This window comes from Engystomops pustulosus, chromosome 11 (assembly GCF_040894005.1).
Source record: "Engystomops pustulosus chromosome 11, aEngPut4.maternal, whole genome shotgun sequence".
NCBI classification, from domain to species: Eukaryota; Metazoa; Chordata; class Amphibia; order Anura; family Leptodactylidae; genus Engystomops; species Engystomops pustulosus.
This window is the reverse complement of record NC_092421.1, coordinates 76,672,688-76,690,476: the sequence shown is the minus strand read 5'-3', so window position 1 is coordinate 76,690,476 and position 17,789 is coordinate 76,672,688. Positions and strand designations below refer to the sequence as shown.

Sequence of the window (17,789 nt, the reverse complement as noted above, 5' to 3'; positions counted from 1 at the left end):
CCACAGTCACCAGATCTCAATCCAATAGAGCATCTTTGGGATGTGGTGGAACGGGAGATTCGCATCATGGATGTGCAGCCGACAAATCTGCGGCAACTGTGTGATGCCATCATGTCAATATGGACCAAAATCTCTGAGGAGCTTCCAGCACATTGTTGTATCTATGCCACGAAGAATTGAGGCAGTTCTGAAGGCAAAAGGGGGTCCAACCCGTTACTAGCATGGTGTACCTAATAAAGTGGCCGCTGAGTGTACAGCCTGTTCAAGAGGGATGTCTACGTGTAGCAACATCTAGCAAACCTCCTCCCATTAAGACCGAATAATTGGACAGTCCCAGTAAAGGCGGAATAGGGAGCCATTTCCCAAACCACATCACCAGCAAACATTTTGGAGGGTTGGGTTGAATTTGAGACGCAATTCCAGCGCATAATGTCAGGTCATCAATATCTTGATCCGGTTTTCTTCTTTCTGTAGAGAGTACAAATTGAGGACTTCCTGGCCCATATTATCTGCCACTGTTCAGGGGTAAACTGACATCCCAACCAGTCATATAAGAGCGTATAGGGGAAGGAATAGTGGGGGCATTATTCAGAATACCATATATAGAACATATGAGGCCTTTATAAGATGGGCCTTGAGCACAAAAGGGGTAGGGCGGGGAGCTGGTTCTGAGCCTAAAGCTGATGAGATAAGGCGGCGCATTTACTTATCCATCCCGTCACGATCCCCGAGGTGCGTTGTCCGACAAGGATTTGGAGCTGCCGTGATTCACTAGGATTGTGCGTCCAATTTCCTGCATGTGTCACTTCCCCGCTCAGGTCTGCCGGAGTTCACCTTCTTCTTCCTGTTTCATGTAAATGCTTGGGCTTGTGACACAATTTTGAATGTTAAATCCCGCGCTCAGTCCGAATACGTCGGATCGTCCGATGGCCACACGCCCCGATTTGTGTCACATGAAAGTCTGCATGATATCGCCAAATCTGATTGTGTACGCCAAAAAAACAGTTAAATGAGGTGCAAAACAGAAAAAAATTTGAAACCCGCTGAAAATGCGGCCCGCGGACCCTTAGTAAATTTGCCCACTGTGTCTAATTTGAGTATTACCCTGTAGCTAACGAGTGACGCTTCTCAATTAGTGCTGAGAAAGGGAGGGGTGTTCTAGCAAATCCCTAATCTGAAAAATACCCAACTGGAACCAGGCGTTAAACCCATTTGTTGCAATACTATCAGTAGGTGCAGGGTAACCTACTCCAATCTTGTGCTTTCAATAGCACTTAAACTGTTCTTTAAAGGGAACCTGTCAGGACAATTTGGAACACTAAATCACCCAAAGGCCCTTATGGACCTCTGTCCCAAATCCCAAATGTTATCCTTGCGTAGGTCACACTATCCCTCGGCGCCTGCATGTTCTGGTGGATGAAACCGTAATATTACACTTTGGCTTCACTGTCAAAGTACTATAGGTACCGCACACGCACAGTGATTCCGGGTTACTGTCCCAGCCTAACCCTTCGCAAGATGTGCCACCGGCATGGGATTGCATAATCATCGGACTTACATAAGTAAGTATGTAAGTTTATTTTTGGTTTAGACTCCCAAATTGACTAGCCTAGTAGAATCATTTCCAGAAATTGTTCAACCTATCATTGACTCTTATGTTCAAAGTAATCAATATGGACACAATGTTGAAGAATAGAATTACAATAGTTTATTAGAACATAAGAGACTGCGAGAATAGAGAAAAGTCACCGTATTGGGATCAATCTAATATCTGCGAAGCCCGAAAGCCCTTTGACGACAAAGCACAAAGCATGCTGGGAAATCATCTTTACTTCTTGTATTGATTGGTTCATCTCATCGCCTCCATCGTCACATGATAATTAAATGTTACAATTTGCAAACTAAAGTTCTTTATCTACTCTACGTGTTTTAGGATGTCTAATATCACAACAATGAAGCCACCGGGGTTATTCCTACAGAAAGAGACATAAGGAGTTACTGTCATGTGTGTTATAATCCTTACACGGATAAACTGTATGTAAAACACGGATAAACTGTATATAAAACACGGATAAACTGTATATCACAAGCAAAATGACTCGGCCTGCAGAAGCCTGGACTGACACTGGTGTCTATATGAGAGATTTCATATATTTTGGGTCTATTTTCTTGGATATAATGGGGAACATTTACTTAGAAAGTCGGAAACTGCATTAAAAGTGATATTTCCGTGTATAATGCTGCGTGCGGCGATTCACTAAGATTGTGCGCAAGAAATCATGAATGTGTTACTTCACCGCTCAGGCCAGACAGAGTTCACCATCTTTTTTGTGTTGCACCTTTAACATAGGGCGTGCGACACAATTTAAAAGATAAATACAATGCTCGGTCAGTTGGACCGCCCCCCCCCCTTAACTTGTGTCGCATGGCGGCCAGTGCAGCTGTACCAGAATAGGGTCGCATGCAACACAATCTCGGTGCAGACCCAACAGTAAATGTGACCCAATGAATATGACTATAAGATAAAGTATAAATATGTCAACTTATAAACTTAGGATAACAAATTTTTTCCTACCTTAAGAGAAGGTGAACAGGGGTGTCTGTATGTTACAAAAGCTGAGTTATCTGAAAAGTACAAGAAAATATATCCATATATGGAGTAATAAGCAATGGTTTCAAATTGCCATAAAAGCATTAAAGGATTATTCCCCCACAGACAAGATTCTTAACAAGGTTATTAACAAAAAGACATCATTTCACAGATATAATTCCTGTCTCTATCAGTCCAGGTGTCCATGGAACACCGACTATGGTCGGATTATTCTCATGAATAGCTTCTCTTGTCTGCACACTGCAGTGCTCTCTGCCTCCAGCCCCTTCCGTCTGCATTGCAAGACCAACTCAGACACAGGCACATGGATCTCATGATTTCTCATCTCTTATCTGTCTCATCTCTCTTTCTATGTGTCAAGTAGAATGTTTAGAAGGTAAATAAAAGTGTAGATAAACCCTGCACCCTGATAATCTAAGCACATTGTCAGCACACAGCATCTCATAGCACAGAGGGATCAGGAAGTGTCTGCTCAGAGAATTCCCGCTCACACTCTTACACTGACCATCAATTAAGGGGATAAAAATGACATTGTGTAAACATCACAATAACATCTTTCATGAACAAACCCCTTTAAGTTATTATAATGTACTACTGAAAAATTCTGATCACATTGGATCAAGCTTATCTTTTTTCTAATCCCAATTAATTAAGATATTAGTTTAGATACCGACCCCTTCAAAACCTAAGAAAGGAGTAAAGAAAAAGTTTTACATTGGAGCTACAATGGGATAAAAAATATTTTGCTTATAAGTTTTTATAAAAAATTTCAGTTTCACATTTTTAGATATTATGATTTTTCCTTGAGCAGAGAAATTAATCAGAGGAGCAGCCTGACGTGTAAATCTCTTATCTTGTGATGTATATAATATTAGATGACCTTAGATCTTACCTGGATTGTAGGGATCCTGTAACAGAACTGTGCTGTCCTGGTAGGCTAATGCTCCCTGGTCCTGGAATGATCTGATGGAGAAGCAGGTCTTCACACTAGATTTCATCTGTACAATGAGAATGATGGTTACAAGTGTTCAATTATGTGATACCCAGAGGTGTCGCCAGGTCAATAGACCCAGGGCCCATTCCCCAGATCTTTAGGTCCGAGCTCTAGATGTCTCTGGCTCAGCAGGACACTTGTCCCACTGTCCAGGCAGCTCCCCCCACTCTAACCAGATATGGATGAGGGCAGTAGTGGTGCACAGAGCCACGAGCTCCCTGCTCCGTTACAGAGAGCCGGAGACACAGCGACATCATTACATTACACATTACTGGGGGGCTGTGTGGGAACATTACTGGGGGTGGTGGGGAACATTACTGGGGGCTGTGTGCGGACATTACTGGGGGATGTTTCTGGACTTTACCAAAGGTGTGGGGGGGGGGCATTACTGGGGGCTGTGTGGGAACATTACTGGGGGCTGTGTGCGGACATTACTGGGGGTGGTGGGGAACATTACTGGGGGCTGTGTGCGGACATTACTGGGGGCTGTCTGAGGACATTACTGGGGGATGTGTGTGGACTTTACCAAAGGTGTGTGGGAACATTACTGGGGGTGGTGGGGAACATTACTGGGGGCTGTCTGAGGACATTACTGGGGGATGTGTGTGGACTTTACCAAAGGTGTGGGGGGGGGGCATTACTGGGGGCTGTGTGAGGACATTACTGGGGGGCTGTGGGGACAGGACTTAGTGAGGGCTATGGAGACATGGGGAAATTATTTAGTGAGGGCTATAAGGGACATTACTGGGATCTGTAGGGGCATTACTCAGGGTTGTAGGGTACAATATTTACTCTGGGGGACATTATTTATTGGGAGTTGTAGGGACATTGTCAGGCTCAAGGGGCAGTGGCCTCCCTGGACCACCACCGACGATGACATAAGCTAACAACTGGGACTGTAATCTAAGTGGCACCCGGTTTTCACCATAGCCCACCGCAAAGCGGGTTGGACTTGCTGTGGCACCACCAGGTCGTTCCACAGGTGCAACTTTGGCGCCCAAGGCGAGGTAGAAAGATGTTGACTAGGATTGTAGTCAGGGACAGGCAGGAGGACAGGACAGGTGGCACGGGATCAGAGTCAGGGACGTAGCAATAGGTCAGGGCAGGCAACAGAGGAGCGTAGTCCGGAATGGAACAGGGGTCACAACGGGAAATTACAATAACAGCAAAGGGCATGAGCCAAAGCTTTCTCTAAGGCACAAGACACAAAGATCCGGCGGGATGAGGAGGGAGAGGCTGGGTAATTAAGAATTCTGGGAAGGACCAGCACCAATCAGCGGTGCACTGGCCCTTTAAATCTTCAAGAGCCGGCACATGCACGCCCTAGGAGTCGGGAACGGGAACATTACTGGGGATGTTGGGGACATAACTTAGTGAGGGCTATAGGGGACATTACTGGGAGCTGTAGGGACATTATTTATCTGAGGACACGTCACCTTCTGGCACTGGATGTAACAAGTAGCGATTTCTCCTGTGTTGTCTGTAGCTGGATATAAGTAGAGTTGTTTTTGGCACAACCACATGTGACGGGATTATGTACAGTAGTGGGAATTACTGTACCTCGGATCTTTTATGACCCACCAATGCCCGTGGTGATACCTAGACAACCGGAAGATAAAGAAGGGACAAGTGTCCCTTAATACTCACAGATTCCAGATAACAATACACATGATTGTCTTCAAATCCATAATCAGATATAATTCCATTGGTCACCAACTAAGAGGAAAAGATTATAGATTGTAGTTTTGGCTGAGGTTTAAACAAACATTTGTAAGGACCACACATGATTTCCCACAAGTTCTTGACACTCACATCGTAGACTGACTGCCGGTCGGCTGAATATCCAGTCAATTGCTTTATATCAAAATATACCGTATTGGTTTGTCCTTCACCCTTGTAACTAAAAAGGGAAAATGATATAAAAAGTAATTCAATGCTTTGTTCTTCAGATGATCATAGCTCTTATACTTGTCCTACAAGACTTGGGAGCATTGTGACAACATTGTGAAGGCTACTTGCATTATACAACCCATTTCAGATGTCGTGTAACATGATATTTTGATCACCATGACCTTCTTAAGAACATTGCTATGTTCCATCAACCAATGTGGAGCTCTTCAACTTGGACTTCATGAAGTAATTGGTGAATATTGAGGAGATGCTGATACAAACTATGTTAGTTCTATCAACCCTGGTCCTGGATTACTTTTTTTCCCAACATCTAGAAGACATGGGCTTTTCATGAAAAGGGAACCATATAAGTGCAATGTTCTTGTATAGACCCGTTTGCGAAGTGATAGAATTTTCCAAGCAGGACACTGAATTTATAGCTTTCAGAAGGTCAGGTTTATGGAACCATGTATGAAATACATGGACAACCTGTCCACCACATTAAGGAAGCTCCTCTACCTTCCAAGAGAGGTGATCCTTCAAGACATTTCCATGACCGAGAAACAATGGAAATGTAACGGTCTTGTATACTTGATGGAAATTTACAACCATGAACCAAATTCATGGTTTTTAGAAGGTCAGGATCAAGAACAGCAAAACAATCCAAGATACAATGCCTCACATAAATGGATCTAATCTATCACCATGAGACTTAGAGCTAACCTACGAGAGATAATAGAGAGGACTCTAAATGGCTGGAGCTTACGTGGCACAGATCGTGATGTTGATGATCGGAGCTCCTCCATCAGTACAGGTTTCATTGTCGGTTGTGACAATCAGAGAGAAGCGTCCTTGAGATGTTGTCTTGCTGTGGAAATCTGCTATGAGCTATAGAGAGAAAAATCTGCTTACGATTGGTCGCAATTAGAGATGAGCGAGCACTAAAATGCTCGGGTACTCGTTATTCGAGACGAACTTTTCCCGATGCTCGAGTGCTCGTTTCGAGTAACGAGCCCCATTGAAGTCAATGGGAGACTCGAGCATTTTTCAAGGGGACCAAGGCTCTGCACAGGGAAGCTTGGCCAAACACCTGGGAACCTCAGAAAAGGATGGAAACACCACGGAAATGGACAGGAAACAGCAGGGGCAGCATGCATGGATGCCTCTGAGGCTACTTAATCGCACCATTATGCCAAAATTATGGGCAACAGCATGGCCATGACAGAGTGACAGAATGAAGCTAGATAGCATCTAAAACATCCAATAATTGACCCTGACACTATAGGGGACGGCATGCAGAGGCAGCGGCAGCAGCGGCAGGCTAGAGAGTGGCATGGCGACATACCCTAAATGGACTCAGGCTTCAAACCAATGGGTGGCAGAGAGGAACCAAAGGAGGTGAGCAAGAAGCGCTCAAATAATATCGGTACATGATAAAAGTTTGCCAGTATATTTTGTGGATTACACAGCAGGGTGGCGACAAAGTTAACATGGAAGCCATGAAAACAATCCAAAATTCTGCCTGACACAGCTCGTTTGATAAGGGGACCATGTATGGAGGCAGTGAACTAGTAGTAGATTAAAGGTGCTGCAGTTAAAACTATGTTAGTTGGATCTTGGCATGGAGCTGGCGCTCCGCTGCCAGGCGAGCTTTCGCCAATCCAAGCCCCTGTCTCTAGGCTACTCCCCAAACAGCACTTCTAAGAACCTTTTGTATAAGATCAAGTGTAGTAGCGTTCTTATAAGTTTGGGATATGGCGGGTGAGGGGAATGTAAACATCTGCGCAAGAAGCGCTGAAATAATATCCGTAAATGAAAAAAGTTTTCCAGTATATTTTGTGGCTTACACAGCACGGTGGCGACAAAGTTAACAAGTTTGATGTGGAATGCCCTGTAATAGCTCTTGGGCGGTGTGCCTTTTATCACCTGGGCTCAGCAGTTTGAGCACCGCCTGCTGTCGCTTAGCGACGGCACTGCTGCTGTGCCTAGAGCTACCGACTGATGGCGCCATGCCCACGGATGGTAATTCGGAGGAGGAGGAGGTGGAGGAGGGGTGGGAGGAGGAGGAGGCATAGTAGGCCTGAAACACCTGGACCGAGGTAGGCCCCGCAATCCTCTGCGTCGGCAGTATATGACCAGCCCCAGGGTCAGACTTGGTCCCAGCCTGCACCAAGTTAAGTGTAGTAGTGTTCTTATAAGTTTGGGATATGGCGGGTGAGGGGAATGTAAACAGATGCGCAAGAAGCGCTGAAATAATATCCGTAAATGGTAAAAGTTTGCCAGTATATTTTGAGGATTACACAGCAGGGTGGCGACAAAGTTAACAAGTTTGTTGTGGAAGCCATGAAAACAACCCAAAATTCTGCCTGACACAGCACGTTTGATAAGGCGGCCATGTATGGAGGCAGTGAACTAGTAGTAGATTAAAGGTGCTGCAGTTAAAACTATGTTAGTTGGTTCTTGGCATGGAGCTGGCGCTCCGCTGCCAGGCGAGCTTTCGCCAATCCAAGCCCCTGTCTCTAGGCTACTCCCCAAACAGCACTTCTAAGAACCTTTTGTATAAGATCAAGTGTAGTAGCGTTCTTATAAGTTTAGGATATGGCGGGTGAGGGGAATGTAAACAGATGCGCAAGAAGCGCTGAAATAATATCCGTAAATGGTAAAAGTTTGCCAGTGTATTTTGTGGATAACACAGCAGGGTGGCGACAAAGTTAACAACTTTTATGTGGAATCCATGAAAACAACCCAAATTTCGGCCTGACACACCTCGTTTGATAAAGGGACGATGTATGGAGGCAGCTATATGGACGACTTTTGGAGGTAGCAATGGAGACAACGTGTGGAGGCTGCTATGGAGACAATTCAATTTGGATAGTGCCTGTATGTGGCAGTCCAAAAAAGTTTTCAAACCAGAGGAGCAGGTAGGTGGCCCTCCAGAAAAATGGAATAGATTGAGTGCCTGTATGTGGCAGTCCAAAAAAGTTTTCAAACCAGAGGAGCAGGTAGGTGGCCCTCCAGAAAAATGAAATAGATTGAGTGCCTGTATGTGGCAGTCCAAAAAAGTTTTCAAACCAGAGGAGCAGGTAGGTGGCCCTCCAGAAAAATTGAATAGATTGAGTGCCTGTATGTGGCACTCCCAAAAATTGTTTAAAACAGAGGACCGGGTCGGTGGCCCTCCAGAAAAATTAAATGCATAAAGTACTATACCTAGAGCCAGTGGGCCCTGTCAAAAAATAGCCAGTTTCCTCTGCTTTACTGTACAAAGAGGAGGAGAAGGAGGAAAATGAGGAGGAGGAGGAGTGGATAAATTATTCAGGTTGAGCTTCCTTCACCTGGTGGAGATTGGAAATTAGGAGAAATCCAGGCTTTATTCATCTTGATAAGCGTCAGCCTGTCAGCGCTGTCAGTCGACAGGCGTGTACGCTTATTGGTGATGATGCCACCAGCTGCACTGAAAACCCGCTCGGACAAGACGCTAGCGGCAGGGCAGGCAAGAACCTCCAAGGCGTACAGCGCCAGTTCGTGCCACATGTCCAGCTTTGAAACCCAGTAGTTGTAGGGAGCTGTGTGATCATTTAGGACGATGGTATGGTCAGCTACATACTCCCTCACCATCTTTCTGTAAAGATCAGCCCTACTCTGCCGAGACTGGGGACAGGTGACAGTGTCTTGCTGGGGTACCATAAAGCTGGCAAAAGCCTTGTAAAGCGTACCCTTGCCAGTGCTGGACAAGCTGCCTGCTCGCCTACTCTCCCTCGCTACTTGTCCCGCAGAACTACGCACTCTGCCGCTAGCGCTGTCAGAAGGGAAATACTGTTTCAGCTTGTGCACCAGGGCCTGCTGGTATTCATGCATTCTCACACTCCTTTCCTCTCCAGGGATGAGAGTGGAAAGATTTTGCTTGTACCGTGGGTCCAGGAGAGTGAACACCCAGTAATCGGTGCTGGAATAAATTCTTTGAACGCGAGGGTCACGGGATAGGCAGCCTAGCATGAAATCTGCCATATGCGCCAGAGTACCAACGCGTAAGAATTCACTCCCCTCACTGGCCTGACTGTCCATTTCCTCCTCCTCCAACTCCTCCAACTCCTCTTCTTCTGCCCATACACGCTGAACAGTGAAGGACTCAACAATGGTCCCCTCTTGTGTCTCGCCAACATTCTCCTCCTCTTCCTCCTCATCCTCCTCCACCTCCACCTCCTCCGATATGCGCTGAGAAACAGACCTAAGGGTGCTTTGGCTATCAACAAGGGAATCTTCTTCCCCCGTCTCTTGTGAGGAGCGCAAAGCTTCCGACTTCATGCTGACCAGAGAGTTTTTCAACAGGCCAAGCAGCGGGATGGTGAGGCTGATGATGGCGGCATCGCCACTGACCATCTGTGTTGACTCCTCAAAGTTACTCAGCACCTGACAGATATCAGACATCCACGTCCACTCCTCATTGTAGACTTGAGGAAGCTGACTGACCTGACTACCAGTTCTGGTGGAAGTTGACATCTGGCAGTCTACAATCGCTCGGCGCTGCTGGTAAACTCTGGATAACATGGTCAGTGTTGAATTCCACCTCGTGGGCACGTCGCACAACAGTCGGTGAGCGGGCAGTTGGAGGCGGCGCTGCGCTGCCCTGAGAGTGGCAGCATCTGTGCTGGACTTCCTGAAATGCGCACAGATGCGGCGCACCTTCGTGAGCAAATCAGACAGATTGGGGTATGTCTTGAGGAAACGCTGAACTATCAGATTTAACACATGGGCCAGGCATGGCACATGTGTCAGTCTGCCGAGTTGCAGAGCCGCCACCAGGTTACGGCCGTTGTCACACACAACCATGCCTGGCTTCAGGTTCAGCGGTGCCAGCCACAGATCAGTCTGCGCCGTGATGCCCTGTAATAGTTCTTGGGCGGTGTGCCTTTTATCGCCTAGGCTCAGCAGTTTGAGCACCGCCTGCTGTCGCTTAACGACGGCACTGCTGCTGTGCCTAGAGCTACCGACTGATGGCGCCATGCCCACGGATGGTCGTTCGGAGGAGGAGGAGGTGGAGGAGGGGTGGGAGGAGAAGGAGGCATAGTAGGCCTGAAACACCTGGACCGAGGTACGCCCCGCAATCCTCGGCGTCGGCAGTATATGACCAGCCGCAGGGTCAGACTCGGTCCCAGCCTTCACCAAGTTAACCCAATGTGCCGTCAGCGATATATAGTGGCCCTGCCCGGCAGCACTCGTCCACGTGTCCGTGGTCAGGTGGACCTTGTCAGAAACGGCGTTGGTCAGGGCACGGATTATGTTGTCTGACACGTGCTGGTGCAGGGCTGGGACGGCACATCGGGAAAAGTAGTGGCGGCTGGGGACCGAATACCGAGGGGCGGCCGCCGCCATGAGGCTGCGAAAGGCCTCGGTCTCTACTAGCCTATAGGGCAGCATCTCCAGGCTTAGCAATCTGGAGATGTGCACATTAAGGGCTTGGGCGTGCGGGTGGGTTGCACTATATTTGCGTTTCCGCTCCAGCGTCTGGGGTATGGAGAGCTGAACACTGGTGGATGCTGTGGAGGATCGTGGAGGCGACGATGGGGTTTTTGTGGCAGGGTCCTGGGCAGGGGGCTGACTATCAGCTGACACAGGGGAAGGAGCAGTGGTGTGCACGGCCGGAGGTGAACGCGCTTGTTGCCACTGAGTGGGGTGTTTAGCATTCATATGCCTGCGCATACTGGTGGTAGTTAAGCTATTAGTGGTGGAACCCCTGCTGATCCTGGTTTGGCAAATGTGGCACACCACAGTCCGTCGGTCATCCGGTGTTTCCTTAAAGAACCTCCAGACTTCTGAAAATCTAGCCCTCGCCGCGGGAGCTTCACTAGTTGAAACATTTGGCGCTGATGCACCAGCTCTGGCCCTGCCTCTCCGTCTGGCCCCACCACTGCCTCTTCCAACCTGTTCTGGTCGAGGACTCTCCTCCGTCTCAGAAGCACTGTGTTCACCCGGCCTCTCAACCCAGCTTGGGTCTGTCACCTCATCATCCTCCGATCCCTCAGTCTGCTCCCCCCTCGGACTTCCTGCCCTGACAACAACTTCCCCACTGTCTGACAACCGTGTCTCCTCATCGTCGGACACCTCTTTACACACTTCTTCCAGTACGTCAACAAGGTCATCATCACCCACAGACTGCGACTGGTGGAAAACATGGGCATCGGAAAATTGCTCATCAGCAACCGGACAAGTGGTTTGTGACTGTGGGAAGGGTCCAGAAAACAGTTCCTCAGAGTATGCCGGTTCAAATGGCAAATTTTGCTGGGAGGGGGCAGACTGGGGGGGAGGAGGCTGAGGTGCAGGAGCTGGAGGAGTGCCGATTTCGGTGACATGGGTGGACTGTGTGGAAGACTGACTGGTGGACAAATTGCTCGAAGCATTGTCGGCAATCCACAACATCACCTGTTCGCACTGTTCTGGCCTCAACAGTGCTCTACCACGAGTCCAAGTAACTTCAGACATGAACCTAGGGAGTGTAGCTCTGCGGCGTTCCCCTGCTCCCTCATAAGCAGGTGGTGTCTCACCCCGCCCAGGACCACGGCCTCTGACCCCTGCAGTAGTTGGACGCCCACGTCCCCGCCCTCGTCCTCTACCCCTAGCCCTCGGGTTAAACATTTTGAAAATGAGAGTTATAACTTTAATTTTTTTTTTAACTTTTTTTTGTGTTTTTTTTTTTTTGTGTGTTTTTTAGTTTTTAAAACCAAACGATGCTATCCTATTGCTATGGCTATTTTCTAGCCAAGTATGAAAGCACACTACTATGCCAGATGAGATGACGCTGAGTTATTAAAAAAATAAACGTAAAATAAAAAAGGAAATGGCAGACTGTGCCTAATTGAAATCCAACCCCGGGCCCTAATAAATTTTCCCACTTCGGTCTTTGCGATGGATATATGCGTCACTAAGCGCAAAACACAGTGGTCGCAAGTCTCACTCCAAATTGCTCACAATTTGCTAGTAGATGCACTGCAACAACTACAGCCACCAGCAGATCAACCAGAAATCAAATATATATAACGCTACTGTAGGCGTAAGTAAGCCGTTTGGATTCTCCTATGGCTATTTTCTAGCCAAGTATTACAGCACACTACTATGCAAGATGAGATGACGCTGAGTTATTAAAAAAAGAAACGTAAAATAAAAAGAAACTGGCAGACTGTGCCTAATTGAAATCAAACCCCTAATAAATTTTCCCACTTTGGTGTTTGAGGTGGATATGTGTGTCACTAAGAGCTAAACACAACGGTAGCAAGTCCCCCTGCTAATTCCTCACAATATGGTACTAGCTGCACTACTAGTGCCAGCAAGCCCAGCCACAAGCAAATAAAAAAAAAAAGTATAACGTTATTGTAGCCCTAAGAAGGGCTGTTGGGTTCTTGTAGAATCACTCCTGCCTAACAGTAAGCTAATAGAACACCCTAACGCTTTCCCTGACCAGCAGCAGCTCTCTCCCTAGCGGCATCCAGACAGAGAATGATCCGAGCAGCGCGGGCAGGGGCTAGTCTATCCCAGGGTCACCTGATCTGGCCAGCCAACCACTGCTATCGACGTGTAAGGGTACCACGTCATGCTGGGTGGAGTGCAGAGTCTCCTGGCTTGTGATTGGCTCTGTTTCTGGCCGCCAAAAAGCAAAACGGCGGGAGCTGCCATTTTCTCGAGCGGGCGAAATACTCGTCCGAGCAACGAGCAGTTACGAGTACGCTAATGCTCGATCGAGCATCAAGTTTGGACGAGTATGTTCGCTCATCTCTAGTCGCAATATATCACGTGAAGCGGCTCATTTCACATCACAAATATCTGGACATGTCCGGTCAAGAGCAAAGGTTACAAAGTCCTCGTCCGTTCACAGTTGGCCTCAGATATTGTAATCAGATGGTCAAACCTTTCTCCTCAATGGTTCTCCAGAATCAAGATGGTGGCCCCTCAATGTGGTGATATGATCCATATCCGGTAACTCAGGTCAGCAATCTTACCTGTACCACGGTGTTGCCTGTTCCATTGATGGTCACTTGCATTGATGAGATAACCAAATATGGACTCAGCGGATGTGTCTGAGCCTGCAGTTTGTTATCATTGTTGACTTTTACGTCAGCGACTTCACCGACGTAACGATAGATCACCTGGCAATCCACCTCGAGATTGGTGTCTTCCACGTAGACCAATCTGCCATACTCAGTGGTGGCTTCGATGGCCACTATTGTGTCCTATTAGAAAGAGACAACATTGACTTTCTGTTACAATTTTTTTTTTTTTGGGGGGGGGGGGGTTAACAAATTCTTTGAATATTCCAAATGTACGTAGCGTTGATCTTTGTGTAGCGCTGGGATACCTGTGGCGCTATGTAACCACCAGTGGCGCTCTGACTGAAAGACAACCAAGTGGCTATTTGGCGAAGCAAATCCATGTCTGCAGAAGCTCTGTGGCCCCTGAGGATGCCCAATATAATGGTAGCTGTGATGTCCACCTCCGACGAAGTGTAACGTCGGGAATAAAATGGCGCATTGCTCGTGTCATTGGGTTCCCAGTGTACGGTGCCACCTATAGGGGAGACAAAGAAGAGATGTGCATTGTTTATTAATATGATGTGATGACTGTATGGCAGTACTAAGGTGCCATATGCATTATATCGGCAGAAGCGATACCTTGTATACCTGCTTTGAAAAATATGGGACTATTTTGCAAATTTCTATATGATAATGGTGCATGAGCAGATGAAACAGCCTCCATGGCAGTCCTGACAGTCACTACTTCAACTCTATCTGCATCCGCCCTGGACACAGTCCTGACTACAAGGACAATAACAGCCTGACTGTGTATGTTCTTGTGTGTGTCTGATCCTATGTTATTTATACAGTACAACAGACAAAGCAAGGTACTTCTACTCTTATCCTGTGTATATGGGCTCAGCACAGTACTACTACTCATATCCTGTATATATGGGCACAGCACAGTACTACTACTCCTATCCTGTATATATGGGCACAGCACAGTAGTACTACTCCTATCCTGTATATATGGGCACAGCACAGTACTACTACTCCTATCCTGTATATATGGGCAACGCACAGTACTACTACTCCTATCCTGTATATATGGGCACAGCACAGTACTACTACTCCTATCCTGTATATATGGGCACAGCACGGTACTACTACTCCTATCCTGTATATATGGGCGCAGCACAGTACTACTACTCCTATCCTGTATATATGGGCACAGCACGGTACTACTACTCTTATCCTGTGTATATGGGCACAGCACGGTACTACTACTCATATCCTGTATATATGGGCACAGCACTTTACTATACTCCTATCCTGTATATATGGGCACAGCACGGTACTACTACTCCTATCCTGTATATATTGGCACAGCACGGTACTACTACTCCTATCCTGTATATATGGGCACAGCACAGTACTACTACTCCTATCCTCTATATATGGACAGAGCACAGTACTATTACTCCTATCCTGTATATATGAGCACAGCACAGTACTACTACTCCTATCCTGTATATATGGAAAAAGCAAAGTACTACTACTCCTATCCTGTATATATGGGCACAGCACAGTACTACTACTCCTATCCTGTATATATGGGCACAGCACAGTACTACTACTCCTATCCTGTATATATGAGCACAGCACAGTACTACTACTCCTATCCTGTATATATGGACACAGCACAGTACTACTACTCCTATCCTGTATATATGGGCACAGCACGGTACTACTACTCCTATCATGTATATATGGGCAAGGCACAGTACTACTACTCCTATGCTGTATATATGGGCACAGCACAGTACTACTACTCCTATCCTGTATATATGAGCACAGCACAGTACTACTACTCCTATCCTGTATATATGGACACAGCACAGTACTACTACTCCTATCCTGTATATATGGGCACAGCACGGTACTACTACTCCTATCCTGTATATATGGGCACAGCACAGTACTACTACTCCTATCCTGTATATATGGGCACAGCACGGTACTGCTACTCCAATCCTGTATGTATATATATATATATATATATATATATATATATATATGGGCACAGCACAGTACTACTACTCCTATCCTGTATATATTGGCACAGCACAGTAATACTCCTCCTATCATGTATATATAGGCACAACACAGTACTACTCCTCCTATCCTATATATATGGGCACAGCACAGTACTACTACTCCTATCCTGTATATATGGACACAGCACAGTACTACTAATCCTATCCTGTATATATGGGTACAGCACAGTACTACTACTCCTATCCTGTATATATGAGCACTGCACAGTACTACTGCTCCTGTCCTGTATATATGGGCACAGCACAGAACTACGACTCCTATTCTGTATATATGGGCACAGCACAGTACTACTACTCCTATCCTGTATATATGGACACAGCACAGAACTACTACTCCTATCCTTTATATATGAGCACAGCACAGTACTTCTACTCCTATCCTGTATATATGGGCACAGAACAGAACTACTACTCCTATCCTTTATATATGGACACAGCACAGTACTAGTACTCCTATCCTGTATATATGGGCACAGAACAGTACTACTACTCCTATCCTGTATATATGGGCATCACACAGTACTACTGCTCCTATCCTGTATATATGGGCACAGCACAGTACTGATACTCCTATCCTGTATATATGGGCACAGCACAGTACTACTACTCCTATCCTGTATATATGGACACAGCACAGTACTACTACTCCTATCCTGTATATATGGGCACAGAACAGAACTACTACTACTAATATCCTGTATATATGGGCACAGAACAGAACTACTACTCCTATTCTGTATAACTGTCCTCATTGTCCGATCTCCGCTGTCTGATGGGTGGAGTTAGGCTTTCTCCTCTGATTCCAGACCAACTATCTGACAGTAAAGAGGCTTATTATCATATGATGTACCCTAAACTATGCTAATTAGGCTTATATAATCAAAGGTCTTCTTGACCTTCAGTAATGTTCTGCTTCATCAGATACGTGTATAACCTCTCCCATAGTGGTAGCATCTTGGCCACGGCTGCAGCATGGAACACATAGGCCAGAGTGTAAATCTTCTCATCCTCCATTGTAACATTTTCCAGACACCTCGTAAGATTTGTTATCAACGTATCCTACAACACAGGAAAATATGGAGTCACTGAACTGCAGGAAAAAAGAAGAAACTGAAACTTTGTTACTGGTATTAATCAACCAAAAGGGGGAGGAGCTATGACGTCATAATGAGGACATCAACAAGGACAGACAAAAAAAATATGTTTTTGGGCAATCCACGACAGTGATCAGGGTAGCCCGGTGATAAATGAAAAAAAAATTTAACGCAATTTTTTGATCCCCTTAAAGGATCTTTTAATGACATAAACCATAGACTGAAATATGTAAATGCCGTTTTTTTTGGAATGGAACAATTCATCTCTGTCTGAATGGTAGGAACCTTGGTATGATCTACACGAGGACTATCATTCGATCAAAGACACTCAACCCCTTAGATGCCAAGGCTGAACGCAACAGTGGCATCTAAGAGGTTGAGTGTCTGTGATCCAATTATAGTCCTTGTTCATAAAATAATGCAAAATGGAAATCTACCCCTTCCCCTTTGTGGTTTATTAACTATGAATTCCTCGGGGTAGATCCCAGCAGATCCCAGCAGCGTTAATAGAAATATATAATAGTATCATAGTTTATACGGTTGAAAAAAGACACATGTCCATCAAGTTCAACCATATCTTTGTTTGGAGAATTGCTCCTGTAGATGACATTTAAAAAGAACTTATATTTTTATGCAAATTAATTTGTGGGGCTCCAGGGGGTGTCACCAGAGCCCCTCAGGGCTTCAGGGGATCTAGCTATAACATACCACCCACAGCTTTTCTCCCCACCTCCCTGCTCCTTCACTCACTCCCACTGGGTGCTGGAAATCTCGGCAGCACAGAGCGAATACTTTGACCTACCGAGAGATATTTACGCAGAAAACGGGAGACAGAGAAGTGGTAGATTTTCCTTTAACAGAACAATGCAAATCTTGTCTCCTTTCGCTCTAAGTCTATACTTGGTCTACTCACCCCAGTGCCGTACTGACCGGATAGTAATAACCGCATGAGGACGTATGCGGAGAAGTGGATAACATTATGCTCATCGTTCTACGAGAAAAAGGAGATTACATTGAAATTTAGAAATGACTTTGCCTTTAAATAAGGAACGAGTATCTACTTCTATACTTGTGGTGGTAGCC

General features: G+C 46.1%; 1 protein-coding gene across 1 annotated transcript in view; it reads right to left on the bottom strand.

Moving 5' to 3' along the window:
• Positions 1–1,685: 1,685 nt before the first annotated feature.
• Positions 1,686–17,789, bottom strand: part of LOC140106019 (ovostatin-like) — a 65,036-nt gene continuing 48,932 nt past the window's right edge. Inside the window, exons 10-19 of the mRNA XM_072130169.1 lie at positions 17,620–17,697; positions 16,509–16,671; positions 13,840–14,048; positions 13,484–13,714; positions 6,262–6,383; positions 5,418–5,505; positions 5,253–5,321; positions 3,504–3,609; positions 2,576–2,625; positions 1,686–1,973 (exon numbers count right to left, since the gene is read on the bottom strand). Of these exons, the coding sequence (XP_071986270.1) occupies positions 1,968–1,973; positions 2,576–2,625; positions 3,504–3,609; positions 5,253–5,321; positions 5,418–5,505; positions 6,262–6,383; positions 13,484–13,714; positions 13,840–14,048; positions 16,509–16,671; positions 17,620–17,697 (1,122 nt within the window). The 3' untranslated portion in view covers positions 1,686–1,967. The remainder of the gene's footprint in view (positions 1,974–2,575; positions 2,626–3,503; positions 3,610–5,252; positions 5,322–5,417; positions 5,506–6,261; positions 6,384–13,483; positions 13,715–13,839; positions 14,049–16,508; positions 16,672–17,619; positions 17,698–17,789) is intronic.